Source organism: Schistocerca serialis, chromosome 6, assembly GCF_023864345.2.
Source record: "Schistocerca serialis cubense isolate TAMUIC-IGC-003099 chromosome 6, iqSchSeri2.2, whole genome shotgun sequence".
NCBI classification, from domain to species: domain Eukaryota; kingdom Metazoa; phylum Arthropoda; class Insecta; order Orthoptera; family Acrididae; genus Schistocerca; species Schistocerca serialis.
The window spans coordinates 717,060,748-717,079,437 of record NC_064643.1 but is presented as its reverse complement, the minus strand read 5'-3'; the positions used below and the strand labels follow the sequence as shown (position 1 = coordinate 717,079,437).

The 18,690-nt window shown below is 36.0% G+C and overlaps 1 protein-coding gene across 1 annotated transcript in view; it reads right to left on the bottom strand.

Moving 5' to 3' along the window:
* The window catches only part of LOC126484279 (RNA polymerase II subunit A C-terminal domain phosphatase), a 95,558-nt gene that overhangs the window by 37,807 nt on the left and 39,061 nt on the right, over positions 1–18,690 (bottom strand). The window contains exons 4-6 of the mRNA XM_050107705.1: positions 15,373–15,617; positions 10,159–10,349; positions 9,260–10,062 (exon numbers count right to left, since the gene is read on the bottom strand). Coding sequence (XP_049963662.1) covers positions 9,260–10,062; positions 10,159–10,349; positions 15,373–15,617 — 1,239 coding nt within the window. The remainder of the gene's footprint in view (positions 1–9,259; positions 10,063–10,158; positions 10,350–15,372; positions 15,618–18,690) is intronic.

Sequence of the window (18,690 nt, the reverse complement as noted above, 5' to 3'; positions counted from 1 at the left end):
TCCCCATCATGTGCTACACACTCCCACAAGCAGGAATCCCCCCCCCCCCCACACACACACACCTACCCTGCTACCCCACCCCCTCCCTGCCCCAGCCTCCTCCTTATCCTCAACCACCCAGACTGCTTCTCCCATCAGGCACAGTTACTCACAGTCCAGCATCATCAGCCAGAGACAGTACTCATGCGTGTGTGAGTTGTGCTCGCATGAATGTATGTGTCTTGTTTACTTTAGAAGAAGGCCTATAGCCAAAAGCTCATATGTTTAGCAGTCTTTTTGTTGTGCATGTCTATGACTCAACATCTCCTCTACATGGTAAGTAGCAATCCATCATTTTCATTAAATTGTCAATATTTTATTGTAAACAAATTATACACAACTGCAACCAGTCACTTTTTTCATTAATAATGCTTTATTACATTAACCGGTTTTCGAACCCTTTCGGGTTCATCTTCAGATGATTTCGCGAGAATCCGGGAAGTTACATCATTACTGGTAGTAGCATAATGCTGGGTGCTGGTTCTATGGCAGAAAGATGGGTCACACTTTAATGTATCGCCATGACTATAGATTATCTGTCGATATGGATGTGAATTTAGTTTTTACTTACCGCGACAGTATAGGCGGCTTTTTTCGTATCTGTCTGCCTCCATTTTGATGTCCAGAACACTTTCACACGAACTATATTAGTTCACACTTTAACAGAGACACTTTACCAGCATCCAGCATGCGCTTTACAACTGTTGCTTATAACAAAGATCTTGACAGAGAGATATGGCATAAGCCTACTTTGTACAGAGATGTAATTTGTTGTTCTTTACATGTGTTAAAGTCGATATAAGGGCAAGTTTTTTCATCAGAATGGTGATAACATGAGAGCACTAGAGAAAATAATAATAAATTACTACAAGAATAAATTTCAGGTGATCTGTTATGTTATTTCTATTTGTATGTTACAGGTTGTTTTTTTTTTTTTTTTGCAATTATCATGTTTGGCACTAACATGAATCCCAAGTAATCAATAATACAGAGTTATTGTATCTGCAGTGAGGTGCAGCTGTCTGTATGATTAGGACCTGTATATTTAAATTAATAACAAATCTTCAGATGAACTGTTGGCTTATTTCTCTTGTTACGTTAACGTGATCTGGAGTATTATCAAGAGCAGATTCTGTTTATTTTAGATAAAGGTATATGTATAAGAGTTAAAGTGATTGTAATGGATTAAAGCTGTTTGAATGGCTGCACATTTAATATTTTAAAAAATCATGAACAAAAATTCTTTAACTGTTGACTTATTTTTATTCTAACATTAGAGTGATCTGGGATATTGGTAAAGGCAGCTTATGTTTGTTCCAGCTAGAATTAATATGTATAAAGTACTGATTTATGTTAGCAATGGAGGGCTTTAACATTTAGAGATATGGTACATGTCTTATTCTGTGGTAGTATATTACATAGACACCAGTGTGGTTAGGATGTAAGGAGAGGGAGGGTGGGTCATTTGGAGGGGGGGGGGGGGGGGGGGGTTGGGGAGCTGGTGTAGGTTTTATTGGGTGGTTACTTGTTTTGAACTACTAGATCTTCAAAGTTCTGAAGGAAAAATTTGTTTCTCAGTTCAGTTTGATCATTGAGTACGTACAATAACTCTGTATTATTGATTCCTTGGGATTCATGTTAGTGCCAAACATGATAATTACAAAAAAAAACAGCCTGTAACATACAAATAGAAATAACATAACAGATCACCTGAAATTTATTCTTGTAGTAATTTATTATTATTTTCTCTAGTGCTCTCATGTTATCACCATTCTGATGAAAAAACTTGCCCTTATATCGACTTTAACACATGTAAAGAACAACAAATTACATCTCTGTACAAAGTAGGCTTATGCCATATCTCTCTGTCAAGATCTTTGTTATAAGCAACAGTTGTAAAGCGCATGCTGGATGCTGGTAAAGTGTCACTGTTAAAGTGTGAACTAATATAGTTCATGTGAAAGTGTTCTGGACATCAAAATGGAGGCAGACAGATAGGAAAAAAGCCGCCTATACTGTTGCAGTAAGTAAAAACTAAATTCACATCCATATCGACAGATAATCTATAGTCATGGCGATACATTAAAGTGTGACCCATTTTTTTGCCATAGAACCAGCACCCAGCATTATGCTACTACCAGTAATGATGTAACTTCCCGGATTCTCCCGAAATCATCTGAAGATGAACCCGAAAGGGTTCGAAAACCGGTTAATGTAATAAAGCATTATTAATGAAAAAAGTGACTGGTTGCAGTTGTGTATAATTTACTTACATTAATATACAGTCACGGTTCTAAAATATCCGTAATGGATAAGCATAATCAATACTTTATTTTAGTGCCATAACACAAATTTTGATTATCTGACATTTTCACACATTTGAGATAGTGTTTTGCTATTTGTGTGATTTTGTTTCTCCAATAACAACATAAAAACAAATTTTGAGTTGTCTCTGTAACTTTCACATGCATACTAAAACTTACATAGAAGAAATGTGTCATCAATGTTTATTGCCTTCCAGATGACATGTAATGTTCTATAGTTTAGAAATCACACTACCTAATTTCTCATTTATAAAATTTCAAGTGCAACTACATCTCCAAACATCACCAATAAAACTCTAATGGTTGAATTCTGGTATGCCACAAATAACAGTAGAAAAATTACGTGATACATCTCATCTGAATTACCTTGTGTAAGCTAGGCAATAGGGGAATCATATGTTCTCCTGCAAGTGCCATGTACATTCCATGTTGTGGATAGAGTAGAATGTCTACCATTTTTTAAACAATGGAACATTTGAAGTGATATAACAACAATATGAAGCAGGACAGATTTCTACTCTGCCACAGAGAGAAGGCACACTGAAAGTAGACTGTGACAAACAGAAACAGATTTCTGCAGTGAAGTTGTAGAAAGAATTCAGTCACACAAGAATTTTGCACATTAAAATCTACAGTACAGTAGTCAGACAGGCAAAAATTGTAGACTGATGAGTTGATAACACACTCAAATAATGTAAGAACACCACAGAGAATTATAAAGAAAAAACTTGTAGCTCAGTATCAAAAAGAATGAATGTATTATGGATGCTAGAGGGCTCAAAAGTCACACATCCAAAATCAGTTGAGAAAGAATTCAATGGAAACTTCACTTTCCTAGCTGAAGATCTCAGTAATTTGCACAGGACTAGTCTCAAGTTTCTCCAACAAGTCGGCTATCTCGGATGCCTCTAAGTATGTTTATAAAACAAACTATTATGAAATTACAAGTAAAATTGAATCATTATGCAATAAAATGTCAAGTGGCTTTGATGAAGTACCTGACTTCACAGTAAAAGTTTGTGCTCACTACACAGTAAATTAATTCTAAAAAATTCTACTAAAACTCTTTTATAACAGGCTAAAAAGTTTCATAAATAAATATTCACATTTTACCATCCAACAACATGGCTTTAGGAAGTCTAATTCTACATAAACAGCAATTTTTGAATTTGCAGACGGCACTTTAAAATCCCTCAATCAACAAAAATCAGCTGCAAGTATTTTCATAGACCTTTCAAAAATATTTGATATCCTGGACCATAAAATTCCACTCAAAAAATTAGGAAGACGAGGTCTAGCACATAGCTGGTTGTGTTCCTACAAAAAAAAAAAAAAAAAAACCCTGCAGGCAGAACGTATCACTTCAGTGTGAGTTCAATACTATGAATGAACCAAGAAACAACTCTTTCTTTTCCAGCAAATTACCAATAAAATATGGTGTATCTCAGGGCTCAATCCTAGGAACGCTACTCTTCTTGAATATATGAGTCCTCAAATAGACAGTCCTATTTGCTGATTACAACAATATTATTCTCACTGGATCCTGTCCAAAAACCTTGCAGTCAACAGCAGAAAGTTCTACGAAAACACTTTCAGAGTGATTCATCAAAAGCAAACTCAGTGTAAATAACGAAAAAATTGTATGCGTCAACCTCTGTTAACCTCTACCATCTAGCCAAATGTCCATTCGAGCAAGATTAAAAAATGATTTAGCAAATGTGACAAAATTTTTGGGTCTGTGGGTTCAGTAAGACTTAAAATGGGATACACATGTAAATAACTTGTAAAAGATACTCTCATCTGTGTGCTACCACCTAATAATATTGAAGTCCACAACATGCAAAACAACAGTACTTTGTGTTCTGAATGTTCCATGTTTATTCATTTATGAAACTATCTTGTTCATTAGGAACTATCTTTTGAAAACAGGCAAACTACTGCAGAACAAGAATGTACACAATTGCTGCAGCAGAGGGAAAATCAAATTCCAAAACAATGTCTTATCAGAGGATCATAATTAACTGTCAGTCTACACAATAAGATACCAGGGGAAATAAAAATTTCTTTGTAACAAATATTTAAAATGTATTTAAAAGCATTTCCAATAGAACACTGTTCCTATTCCACAAATTAACTTCCAAATATGTAAAATAAATATTACTTTCCACAAACTTGTTACGCTGTTTTAACAGGCAGAGAGGTGCTACTCCAACATGGCGTGTCCCCAGGTGGTGGATGTAGGGAGGAGGGGGGTCCTCATTGGCTTGCCAGTGGACTTGAGTGTGAAATCAAACAGCTCTCGCAGACAAACACAAACCCTCTGGATTAACATTCCACTTGTATCTCGAGCAATCTTCAGAAAGCTCCACCACTCCAACCTTACAAATTTTATGGATTATGAGTGGAAAAGAAAACAAATTACCCCAGGAAGTACCTCAGGTCTCAAGCAGGCATTTCGGATTCCAGGGAGCCTGCACTTTCTGCTCTTGTTTTATCGAAAGAACCTGAAAAACTTAAATTCAAGAAGAAATATAATATAGGAACATTGAATATTAACTCACTGATTAAAACAGGAAAACATCAAGAACTGCTGACTCAAGCACTTTAACACCATAATATCCAAATTCTGGCACTGTAAGAAACTCGCTATACTGATAAAAATTCTTTTGAAATGGGCAATTACAGAATTTATAAAGGAAAATCAGCAGAGTATATCTTTGGAAAATGCCCCCTATTAGGTACAGCCTTTATTGTTAGAAGAAATATAAAGGAGTAACAAACTATGTCCAACAGGCTCTCAACATTGACGATCAAATGTAGAAACAAAATGTATACGCAGGTGGATGCTCATGCTCCAATCAAATATTGACAACAACAAAAATCAGAACAAAGTACAGACTTTCTGGGAAGAACTAGAAGATATGATTCAGAAGATTCCAAAGGAAAATGTCATCATCCTGCTCAGGGATTTTAATGCACAGCTCGGCAAGGAGAAGAAATACAAAAACATCATTGGAGAATAACCAGCACGTAAGAGGGCAAGCAACAATGGAATAAGACTTGTGGAACTCTGCCAAATCTTCAACCTCAAAATTATGACTACAAACTTCAAGAAACATCCCAAGAAGATAAAGACTTGCAAAGCACCAAATCAACTCCTTGAAGAGTTCCAAATTGACCACATCGCCATTTCTAGAAGAGAATTTATGACAATTCAAAATATTAAGGTACAGAAAGGAGCCAAAATAGATACGGATCACTTGTTAAGTCTAACATTAAATTCATCCCAAATTCAGGAAGAAATAGTAATAAACCTATGAGAAAGGATTTTGAAACCAGTAATATCCAGGCAGATACTCAAAATTATTTCAAATCAAAATTGCAAGGTGAGACATGGGACGAAATGTAGTCTCAAATAATGAAAGCTGCAGAAGACTCTCTTCCCACCAAAACTAAACAGAAGAATATCTGGTGGAATGAAAAGAGAAATGAAGCTTTGGAAAACATACAAAAGCTTTGGCAAAAATGTAAATGGAATCTGACAGAAAACAACATGGGAAGGTTCTGAGAAGGTAGGAGAATAGCCTCCTACACAATCAGAAACGAAAAGAGACTGTATGAAAGAATATCCCTTCAACAAATACGGGTGTACTTCACTCAAAACAAATCCAGATGCAACATTTTAGCACACTATTTCAAAGACCTTCTCAACTGTAAAGCACCTCCAGAGAAACCGGAATTCAAAACTCCCAAAGAAATCCCTGCACAACCACATCCACCAACTCTAAATGAAGTCCCGCATGCTATAAAATCCCTCAAGAACAAAAAATCTTCTGGCGAAGATGGAATCATAGCTGAACCTTTGAAACTCGGTGAGGATAAAGTAGCACTACACCTCGGTACAATTATTAAGGAAATTTGAAGAACCATGAAGATCCCAGAAGATTGGAGGACGGCACTTATACATCCACTTCACAAACAGGGTGACAGATCAGGTGTGAACAATTACAGGGGGATTTCCCTTCTATCTGTTCCATACAAGATCCTTTCCAAGATATAAATAGGAGTGAACCAGTTCTCGATCCACAGATAGGAGAATACCAAGATGGATTTAGAAAAGAGAGGAGCTGTTCAGAGCACATTATTAACCTTAAAAACATAATTAGAGCACGTGCTGATCAACCACATGTTATGACGTTTACTGATTTGAGAAAAGCATATGACTCCACAGACAGATAAAGCCTCATTAGAACTCTGGAGGAATTTGGAATTGACAGAAAAACTAGAGAGATAGTAAAGCAAAACTGACAGATACCGAGTCCAAAGTAATATTTCGAGCCAAGATTTTTGAACCTTTTAAAATCCAAACGGGTTTGAGACAAGGGGATGGACTCTCCCCAATTCTATTCAACATCACTTTGGAAAAGATTATGAGGGAGACACTGGAGGAATACACACAACAAAAAGTAAAGAGAATTTCTTTTGGAGTATCAGTTAAAGGCCTTATGATACATGCACTAGCTTTTGCAGATGATATTGCTCTCCTATCCACAAATATTGCAGATGCAATTAAACACACAGAAATCTTACCAAAGCATGCAGCTAAATTTGGTTTACAGATATCACACAAATAAACTACATTCATATCTAACAAATATAAGGAAATCAAAGAATTGCACACAATTATTGGATGTATCGAAAGGGTCAAACACTTTCAATATTTGCAAGAAACAATAACGGATAGTGGCATAGAAAAAAAAGCTATCCAACTTCAAGAAGCTAAACTTAGGAGAGCACACATTTTAACACAGAAGCTTAACAACAAAAAATGCCTATCTTGAAATGCAAAGTTATAACACTACAACACAGTGACGAGAACAGAAGTTCAATATGCAGCAGAAACACTCTCCCTCAAGAACAAAGGACTAATATATGAGCTCAAGAAGAAGGAAAGGGTAATTTTGAGGAAGATTCTTAGTGGACACAAAAGGAATTGATGAAAAATGGGTACAGATGAGCAATGAGAAGATCTACCAATTTATGAAACCAGTCACAACGGAAATAAGAAAGAGAAGGCTCGTGTTCTTTGGTCATCTGGTGAGAATGGACGTTGGCGGATTAACGAAGAAAATCTTCAATATAATTCAGCAGAGGAAACACTCAACTCTTGGTTGCAAGGAATAAAGAAAGACCTCAATGAAATTGGACTTGCAGAAATGGACGCGATGAATAGGGACAAGTACAGAAGGCAATAAATTAAATCGAGGTTTTTCAGGAGGCTCCAAAACTGAAGACCAACAGGAAACTAACAGCTGAACATCTGGAAAAAATGGCAGCAGGCAGAAGAGAAAGAAAAGAGTGAACATGAAATAGAATTTGTAATGTGGTTCTTAGTTGGCCAATTTGTGTAAATAAATAATAATGAATATTACTTTCAAAGTGAATTGTAAGAATGGGTACCTAATTTTATTCTGACTCTTATTTTGCTCATAGTATACATTATTATATCTTTATTTTGCCCTGTCCTTTAACAATTACTTAAAAGCTTATGTTACAAGATTATATGTCAGTCACTCAGTCAATCAATCTCTCTCTCTCTCTCTCTCTCTCTCTCTCTCTCTCTCTCTCTCTCTCTCTCTCACACACACACACACACACACACACACACACACACACACACACACACACACACACACACAGAGAGAGAGAGAGAGAGAGAGAGAGAGAGTCCTCACTTTCGTCTCTGCTTAACAAGATCACAGTGCCAAATCGATTTTCCATTTATGATACCTTCCTACCACTGCATCCTAAATCCTTTTGAACTGAATCACAACTAATCATAAGACATCAGCACAGGGATGTATTTACAATCTTTCACGAGAAAACTAAATGAAGGAAGTAACTGCTGCAGATGTTGCAAAGGCATATGCACAAGTTAAAAATATTTGAAAAGAACATTTGTGCTGTGGTGTTGAATCTAGCAGGAACCTGCAACAGTTATAAACAGGTTTGATGCGAAGGTATGGCTACTTTAGTGTAGTATCCGCATCCTCGAACTGTGAACGGTGCAAATAAATCATTGTCGCTTACTACTGGGTGATGGTCAAAGTGCAACCATTAAAAAATTAGTTAATTCAGTCTGTATTTGCAAAAGGAACTGATTTCTTACTTTTTTTGTAAAAGTACATATTTTCTCACTTTCATTCATTTTCTGAGGAAACCTGAAGATGATGTACCAAAATTCAATCATATGTTATAGTGTCTTGGCAGCAGCCCTGTGCACTGTGGCATTCTCACATGGACTAGTGTCATCAACAAAGTCAGCGTTATTCCAAACAATGTATGTTGAATTAAATACAGTCAGTGCAGCAATTTGAGTGATGGAAGTTAGTTGGTCACTGCATTGAGATTTACTACGAAATTTCAAGAATGTCCAGGACACCTAACATTGTCTCAAGAAACTGACATAAAATAAGTTATATGGCATCAGAATCTGGTACAGTTAACAAAATCACAAATTAAAGACTTAAGAATTACCACTGAACTAACAATGGTGTATAGTACTCAAGGGAAGCTTATGAGTTACAAAAATGTGACTTGTATGTTTACATTTCTCCAGTGGCAATATTGTTTTTGAAGGGATTATACCTGCAGTCCTCACACCCCATCCCCACCCTCAGGGTTGCACACATTAAGCTATGTCAAACAATTAATAATAGTTAAAAAGAGGATAAAATTGCTAGTAATAATGGCTGCAAATATGTCAGTACTTGAGATGCCTGTTGTTCTAGTAATATACTGTAACTACACTATTTAACATACTCCTCATATGAAGAGTTTCTTGGAGATTGTGACCAAAACATTAAAAACCAAGCAAATATTTTTCTTGAAATTACCTGGTAGGCACGACTACGTTCCAGAGGTACGTGTGTGGGAACAAGGCCACTAAAGACGAGATAAGTGCCTGCCAAGACTTTTCGGCGTACATAAGGAATCACATTTTTCAAGTCTGGCATTTCACCTGGTGATTCATCATACAGTTCATAAAAGGAGCGATGTATGGTCTTGAGTATCTCTTCAAGATATATCAAATAATCATCATCATCCTCCACTTCTGTTAGTTCATCATCTCCATTGGCACCTGCCGTACTATCAGGTTTCTCCTCTTCTTTGTCTGAAACACCTGATTTTTCAGCAGCTTCCTCTTCTTTCTTTAATGGCTCTGCATTTGGCTGTTTATTTTCTCCCTCTGCAGCAGACCTGATATTTTTTTCTTCTTTCTTCAACTGTTTATCCACCCTTGACAAGTTCTTATTTTTCTTTTGATCATTTTCTTTCTTCTGGTCTGGCTTTTTCTCTGCTTTCTCCTGCAAATCTGATTTAGAACTCAATCTGTTAGCCAATTCACATTCAGTTTCATTCCCTAAGCTGGACTTTCCTGTAGTAATTTCACTTGCAGCTGCTTCTGTACATTCCATTTGAGAATTATTTACTGCAGGACTACTTTTTTTATTAATGTGATTCTGTATACTTTCCTTCCCAGGCAGGGTATTTTGAAAACCATCTTTCTCTTCCTTGCTATCAGCTACTACACACGGTTTGTTCAAATTATTTTCTTCACCTTCTACAAGCTTATTTGACTCTGAGGCAGAACCATTTCCTTTGCTGTCACTCTCCATTTCAGTTGCAGGTTTAGCACCTGCACAGAGGAAAAAAAAAAAAAAAAAAATCAGCTGACTGGAAATACAAATCCACAAAACAGTCTGTCATATGCTAAGAAACTATTGTTACCTACCTGATTTTTTAAAATCGTGGCCACTTTTATCATCATTTTCACATTTTGCTAGACCTGGAGGGGCATTTATATCCCCCGTGTGTTGGAAAAAGTGGTATGGTTTGACATGGATTAAATTAGGAGCAAAATTCCAAACATCTTCTCGGTCATCAATGATACACACCAAATTGTCCCCACAGGGAAAAAGTGCCCTAAAACATTGCGTCTTGCATCAATAAACTAGAAGGAGAGCTCAAAACACCAGTAACAGATTATAGCTAATTTGGTTTAGCCTAATGAGCGAACACTGGACACAGACAAAAAGAACAGTGTCCATTATTATAATAACCTAATCAGAACATAATGCGACCCTCCGTCACCCAGTAATTACAGCAGTGAAGATATTTGCAGCAATATTCAGAGCTCAACAAAATTTTTGCAGATACAGACAATGATTTTGTTTTCTATGTTTTGATGGAGTTTTGCCATTAATGTATTTTTAATTCTGAAAATACGAAATATATAGAGCATGTACAGCAAAGAGAGATTTTCATTATTAACTCTATGCTGAAATATATTTATACCTTACATTTTTTCACATATCTTCTCTTTATGTTTTTAACAACCTGCAAAATGTTTAGGGTGGCATGCCACTGTACAAATTTCTTCTCAGTACTCCCTCTTTTTTTAATTTTTTAAAACTTTTTTGAGGGGTTTACAACTGTACATTAATTTTTGGAATGACATATAATCACAAGTAGGTATGTCAGATTAAAAGGTCAAAAGGGAAATTGAGAACCTGTATTTCTCAAAGGAAGTCACTGAGAATGAAAGAGATGTGTGCAGCTGCATGATGAGGGTGCCAGCCTTTCTTGTTATTGTGTCAACAAATTTGTCCATAACATTTTCCTAAATACTGCTCAAAAAGACTCACTAAATAACTTCCACTGTATGTTTTTTTTATGATATTAAAACTTGAAATAAAAATAAATTGTCAGCATATTAGCACTGACTTTGTTTTGTTGCAAACTGGACATGTTGCTTTCATTTAAACAGGGAGTGACACATGTCACTGCAAAGACCCAAGATATTAGCAATTATAAGTGCACGAGAAGTTTGGAACATCTTTACTGTAGCTAGCAGCTTAGTGCACTGCTGATCATGACAGTTCCTTTGATTGCTATCTAAGCGAGGGAACAAACATCTTTCAATTCCAAAGTACAACATTCACTCTGCAGTAGGGGCCACATAATTATGAAATTTCCTACCACATTGAAATTGTAAGACAGAGTGAGACCCGGACCCTTTCTTCAAAGTTAAGTCTAGCATTGCATGCAGAACAACTTATTTGACATTTGGAGAACAGGAGAGGGAGAGGGAGGGAGGGAGGGAGGGAGAGAGAGAGAGGGAGGGAGAGAGAGAGAGAGAGAGAGAGAGAGAGAGAGAGAGAGAGAGAGAGAGATGGACAGCTCCGTATTAATCTGTGAGCAAACTTCAAAACAGCGAACATTCCACAGCAGAGTGAAATATTCATTCTGGAAACTCCCTCTATGCTGTGGCGACACCATTTCTATACAGTATCCTTTCTTCTGGGAGTGCTGGCCCAAAAATGAATGTAGGAGAGCTTCTGTGAAGCAGGAGACATCTACTTACAGTACCGAAGCTGTGAGGGTAGGTTTTGAATTGTGCCTGAGTAGCTCACAGTCACTAATCATCGAAGATAAGGCACCCAATTTGAGTCCCAGTCCAGCACACAATTTTAATCTCTCAGAATGTTGTATCACTCAGTTTGTCTTCTGTTCATTTCATTTGTTAGAATGAACTGGCAGGACCCATATGACAGTCAATGCTGCAAACATCATAATTATAGCTATCTTCCAAGCACTTTAACTTTAAAGAGTTCTTACTTGGTTTAAAGCCTATTCACTAAAAGCCTCCTTTAATTGAAATTTTTTTCTCCATTTGCAAAAAAAAAAACTTAACCAAGTCCTTTACTCATCCAAGCTGTAACAGCCACTTTAGTTCACTACCACATTCTGCAGTTATCACAATATATATCACGCCAAAATTTCTATATATTATTTCAACCACTCGCTATAACACTGAAATCAAACTAGTTCCTTTTGTTCCACTTGGATCATGCGCCCTGCTGTCTGCTATACAAAATGTGTACTTGGCATTATATGTTTTTTCCAGTAAGAATAACTCCTGGCAGACTCTCTTTTACACTTGTATAATGGGTGGCTACCTTACCGAGTACCCGCTTTTTTTTGCTTTGTCAGTTTTCCCCTTTGTCCAGTTTGCTTCTTTCGTCTCCACTGGGTGTTATTCTCACCCTCTCTCTCTCTCTCTCTCTCTTCTGCTCTCATTCTCATGGTACAAGAAGAATCAAATATATATCTTAAGCTGGAACTGCACTAATTAATGTTACTCAAATATGAGTTACTTCCTTTGAAGTTACTGGATAAATATTTGATACAGCTGCTGTTCTAAATGAGTTACTACCCAGACTACTTCCCTACAGACCCAGCCAATGAACTACCAACACTCCCACACTCTCGACAATTGTGCCAACAGTCTGAACATACCGTATTTACCCAAGTGTAATACGACCCTGGTTGCAAGACAACCCCATTTTTCTCAACAGGCTTCTTGAGATAAATTTATTTTTAACAAGTTCTGACTAATCAAAATTAGGAACTGTTTTACTGACAAAGTATCTTCCTAAAAAGTTAACATTATACCTATTCTAAATTTATCAAACAATGGAAAATCCAGGATGGAATGTAACAATATTACGACAAGTAAAGTTGCTACTCACCATGTAGCAGAGGCAACTGAGACTGCAGTCGTGTGTGTGAGTTGCAGTTGCATTTGTGTGTGTGTGTGTTGTTGACAAAGGCTATAGGCCGAAAGCTTTAAGTGTGAAAGTCTTTCTGTTGTGCGTATCAGCGACTTAGCATCTCCACTATACATTGGGTAGCAACTTTCCTTCTCATAATATTATTGTAAATTTATGATGTTTATTGATTGCTACATTTTGGTAATAAAAGGAGAAACAAAATAAATGAAAAGAAATGGTTTTCATCAATCTGCAGACCGTTTTCTTTTCAACATTTTTCACTCACTAATCCTGTCATCTGAGGAACTACTACTTTTTAATCATCATCATTCTATTAGCATACCTGTAATACTTATATCTTCATGGTCATAAATATCTGGCTGTATCTTCCGAATATGTTGCAAGTTTTGAAGTTGTGGTTACTGTGGGACCAGAGAACATAGCTGTTTTTATCTGAATACATTTCAGATTTCGCTTCTTGCTGACATGAGGGTGGTGCAATGACTCTTACTTCCAAACTTATCATCTACCCGTTGCTCTCTCACTGCCTATGTAGAACTAGCTGCTGACACCCATCATACGTTACAGTGAGTGTCAACAATATCGCAGCACTTGAGTAAGCTACTGGCCCCTATCTAGACTTTTACTGTCTCATGCAGGAATGAATACTACTGCTGAGTATCTGTCAACTTTCAAGGCAATTCAATACTGAGTACAAATGGATTCAGACGACCTTCAGTTCAAATGTGGTAGGTGTTCTTAAACCACCAAAGTATGCGGTATATGTTCCCAAGGTTGGCAACATACCTAATTTGCTGCCTGCTCACTATTACCCTACCCTCACCCTCCAACCCATCCGCAGTGCTGTGCTTGAGTGAGTACAAAACATGAACTGCAATATCTTTTAGCATGCAAATCATATGTAACAATATAAACTAATACATAAATAAAAGATCACAATTACATTTCAGTCCAATGTTTGAACTTTCGCTCATCCCATGATCTACTAACTTCTGTTGATACTACCTGTATGAGGGAGCTTGCCACAGTAATTCATTCTTGTGACAAAGTCAGTTTAATACACTTTATTTCATTTGTAAGACATTTCACTCTGGATTAATTTTTTTTCTTGTTTCATCTTAATGTCACCATCTAATGCCAATTAAAAGCTGGTAATGTTTTTACCCAGTATTTTAATATGTGAATAGCTACCAAATTTCTCATTTGCAACTCACTTAGTAAATCAATGCGGTCTCTCATAATCAAATAAAGTAATGATCAGGGTTCAGAATCAAGTAATGTTTTTTCAAAGACAACATTTCCATTTTTGGATGTCACCTTTACTTAAAATGCAGCATTAATGTTTGCACATGGTATCCATACACATACGAGAACTTTTATTGCAAACCTGTTCAAACACAAAAAGTGTTTGTAAGATAATAGAATTTAATGCCACTTCCTCTGTTGTTTCACAAAATTGTTAAATTTTAAGCAGAGTAATAGAATGTTGTTGTGGCTGTTCATCGTTTCTCAGATACCCCTTGCATATGATACCTTGCATTAGTGCTGCGTGAGTCAAATGTCGCACGACTGTTCGAGCAATGTTGATACTGTACTGCATTAAGCAGTTCTGTCCTCACGAATTCTTCAAAATAAATCTGCCTGTGACCTCAATAGCCAAAACTACATCTGTAAATATATGATGACTCATACATACTCTATTAAACAACATAAAATTGTTAACCTTGGCAGCAATAATTTAATCTGAGAATATAAGACTATACTGTATTTTTTAATGATATATTTGGGAAAAAACCTCATCTTATAATTGTGTAAATACAGTAAGTATGAACTGTAGATCTCTCATAAATACGTCTACTAACCACATGCATATTGTGACTGGAAATTACCAAGTCCTATAGACCGCTGCTCCACGTGCGAATGGGAAAAAACCTGAGTATTCGGCATGTATCAAATGAATTTTCCATGACATGAGCAACAAGAAAATTAGTGTATTTCAGAAATTATTGATAAATAATTCAATAATTTGTAGTCAGATCTGTTGCTTGAGGTACACAGAAGATTAGACAAACTAGCCGAGAACAATTTCTTAGACACTGTTCATAATAATCATACATTTATAGCATGAATTATGAAATATATCACATAATATATTAAGTTAATATTCCATCACTGTTTGGCATGCCATCCTCATGTTTGTAAACATTAAGTTAACTTTGACATCATTCTTCAGAGAAGTGGAATTAATGATACTCTTGTTCAATTCTGGTTTCAAAGTATTCCACACTACTGTTTGAACAAAGGGCAGAAAAGCTTATAGTGGCAAAAGCTTATAATATAAAACAAAAATAGTAATGTTTGTCACAAATTACTTAAGATTTGCTGTCTTCGTATTAGAACTGAAGCATTCATCACGGGAAAGAATGCGATGTGAAAAGTATTTTCCATCTGGATCGAGAAATGTGGCAATCGTATGTGCGTAATTGCGAGCACCAAATGTACAAATATGTAATTCGTAATACTGTGTTATTTCACTTAAGAACTTCTGGGTGCCAGGTCTTATACGAGTGTGGTACCAAGGAGACACTGACCCATACAGCTGAAAGTGATAAATATCCTGCAACAAAAGAAATAATTTTACGTTAGCCTTGACCCCATGCCAAAATTACAATAATAATAATAATAATAATAATAATAATAAACCAAATAAATTTTGTCATGTCAGAGTATTAGGGAAAACAAAATACTGAATGACTGGCGTCAAAATGGAAACACACACAGAGAGAGATGTATAATGAGACAGTGGTCTTTACAGATGATATTGAAGATTTCTGTTAATAATAACTTGTAAAATCTTCTGTAAGATTATAACAATTCACAAATGATAGAACAGTAAGTTAAACCACGCCAATAATTTTAGGCAGAAAATCTATAAACTTTATCACTCGCTGCATAGTAGCATACCATTTCTTTCTTTCTCAAACATGTACTGTTGACTGTAGGGTACAAACAGTGGGAATCACAATCTAAGTGAATTAATTGAAGACAGAATAAAGCTGCCATTTTTTACATACTTCTGAAACTGGAAAAACGCCAATATGTGTATGGAATAGCAAGCATTTAAGTCACGAATATGTTTCTAAGCTGGCTGAGCAACAGTAATTACATTTTTTTTTATGTGCCTGTCCACTACTCAGGATTCCCACACTTTGTGATGTGTGGTAATCAGCTATCAAACCATTTTTTTCTTCTTCTTCTTCCAATCAGGCTTTTCCATACTCTCTGCATGTGATCTAACAGAGTAATTAATGGAGAGTAAAGTCTGTTACATGCAGAATACAAATGAATGAAAAAGTATATAAGTTTGGTTACTCCCTTTACTTGTTAGTGGAGAAAATTTCAATAACATCTAAACCATCAAAGTTATCATCTTTTGTTAACCAAATGGTGAAAAGAGCTTAATTTCAGAATGTGAAGTCAAGTGAAATGTAAATCTTGTAAATATAAATAAAACAATGGGAACTCCAGGTTGGAATGTCAACAACGTATGGAAAAGATAGATTGCTACTTATCATAAAGGTGAGCGCAGACAGGCACAATTAAAAAATATTTACACATTAGCTTTAAGCCGCTGCCTTCATCAGAAAAAGAAAGACAATCACACACCATTCATTCACACAAACAAACACACATCACACAAACACAACACATGACTGCCAACTCCAGCAGCTCAGACCAGAATGTTATCTTTTCCTTAGATTCTAAATATGAATAAAACATATGAACATGAACTATCAAACTGCTGTGCCACTACACTATTTCAGAGTATAGCCTCGTGACTGTAACTGGTCAGTACATCTACTATGGAGGAGCCTTGGGTTCATACTGAATGACATTTGGCTAGCCTCTGGTTGATTACATGTTCTTATGTATATCTTTGAATGTGCTCTAAGACACGAGTCTATTACTCTCTCATTTGTTGGACACTCTCCTTCAAATACAAGGAAAAACCTACAAATGTTTGACATTAAGCTGCAAGCCAACTTTCTTTAATACCAAACTCGTTTAATTTTATTCACACAGCTGATCTTTTCACTTAAGTGACAATGTGAACAGAAAAATGTTGTTGCTCGAGTATTATCAAAAGGAATGAACAGTTTGTCTTGATTTATTACCTAAATAATTTCTAGCTGTTCAATATTCTCATAATTTTCAAGGTTTTGTAAATGCTAAATTACTAGTTAAACAGGAAAACAGCAACACTTAAATTCATCCCATTATATGGAAATGTTTGAGGTCTACAGTTGTATTGTAAATTTGTGAAATAATTTCTACTGCTTCAATCACTTTTTACTATAGTCCAATCAAAAGTACTTGATAGTTGATGTCTGACACTTGAAACTATGGTGTTGCCAAATCAGCTCGCAGACACAGTAACACGGAAAGTCGCTTCACATATGCTGTTAGTGTGTAACGTGAAGAAACATTGAAAATGGCCGCTGTGAGGTATGTTGGAAATGCAAGATGCCCTGTCGACAGCTGATTTTGAATGACCAATGACTGAACTGCAGCAGATGACACATTTTGTAGCCCTGAATTCAAACTCATGTTCTAAGCTAACAACATCCTTCTTAGGTGCAATTCAAGAAAATGGCTGTCAACCATATAAGATGGAACTAAAATCCTGTCACTTTGTTCACAGCAATCATCAGTTTCAGTGCTAAAAGCAAACTGTAATTTCTTGCTGTCATTGGTTACATGAAACTAATCTCACAATGGCTTCATGACATGCTGCATTACCAACTGACGAACACTCCTGGTTGGCACTCAGTCACAGATTATAGGCAACACAGGCAAAGTACAAACGAAAAAAGAATGACAGGAAGAAAAATAAGCACAAAGTCAATGCAATGATAAAAAATGATGCAACAAAGAATTAGAAATAAAGGAAATTATGTTTGAGTCAGTTAATTTAATAATAGTAATAATAATAATAATAATAATAATAATACAACTCTTTTGGGTAGATTTACAAATTAAAAAATTATGATGTATTTTCCGAGATTCGAACACATGATCCTTTGCACTTTATCTTAATATGCTATCCATTGCACTACATCACATCACTACGTAAAGCACATATATTTATGAATCTACTGGCCCAGTCACAATGATAAATTGCAGCATTTAAAAAATTCGGCTTCAAAATTGTCAAGTTTATCTAATGTACACCAATCTCTGTGATTATAATTAACTGTATAAATGACGTTTAATCATGCCTTTGTGGAAGTATCCAGTAGTGTTTGATTAGTGCTGTGTATGAAACTTGTGTATTTAATTAGCATTGTTTGTTTAGTGTGTGTGTGTTTGTGTGTGTGTTTGATTAGTGCTGTGTATGAAACTTGTGTATTTAATTAGCATTGTTTAGTGTGTGTGTGTGTGTGTGTGTGTGTGTGTGTGTGTGTGTGTGTGTGTGTGTGATGAAATAATAAATAAAATTGCGAGACTCGTGATCTGGGATCCAAACACATAAGGAAAGAATGCCAGAAAAGGAATTAGATGTGAATGACCAGTTGTTGTGGCAGTTTGGTAATGGCGAATGGTTCGGGAGTGATGTTTAGCACTAAGGTTGGAGGAAACCAGCTCCAACGCATGAAGTGTCAACTATCCAATAATTTTAATCAGACCTT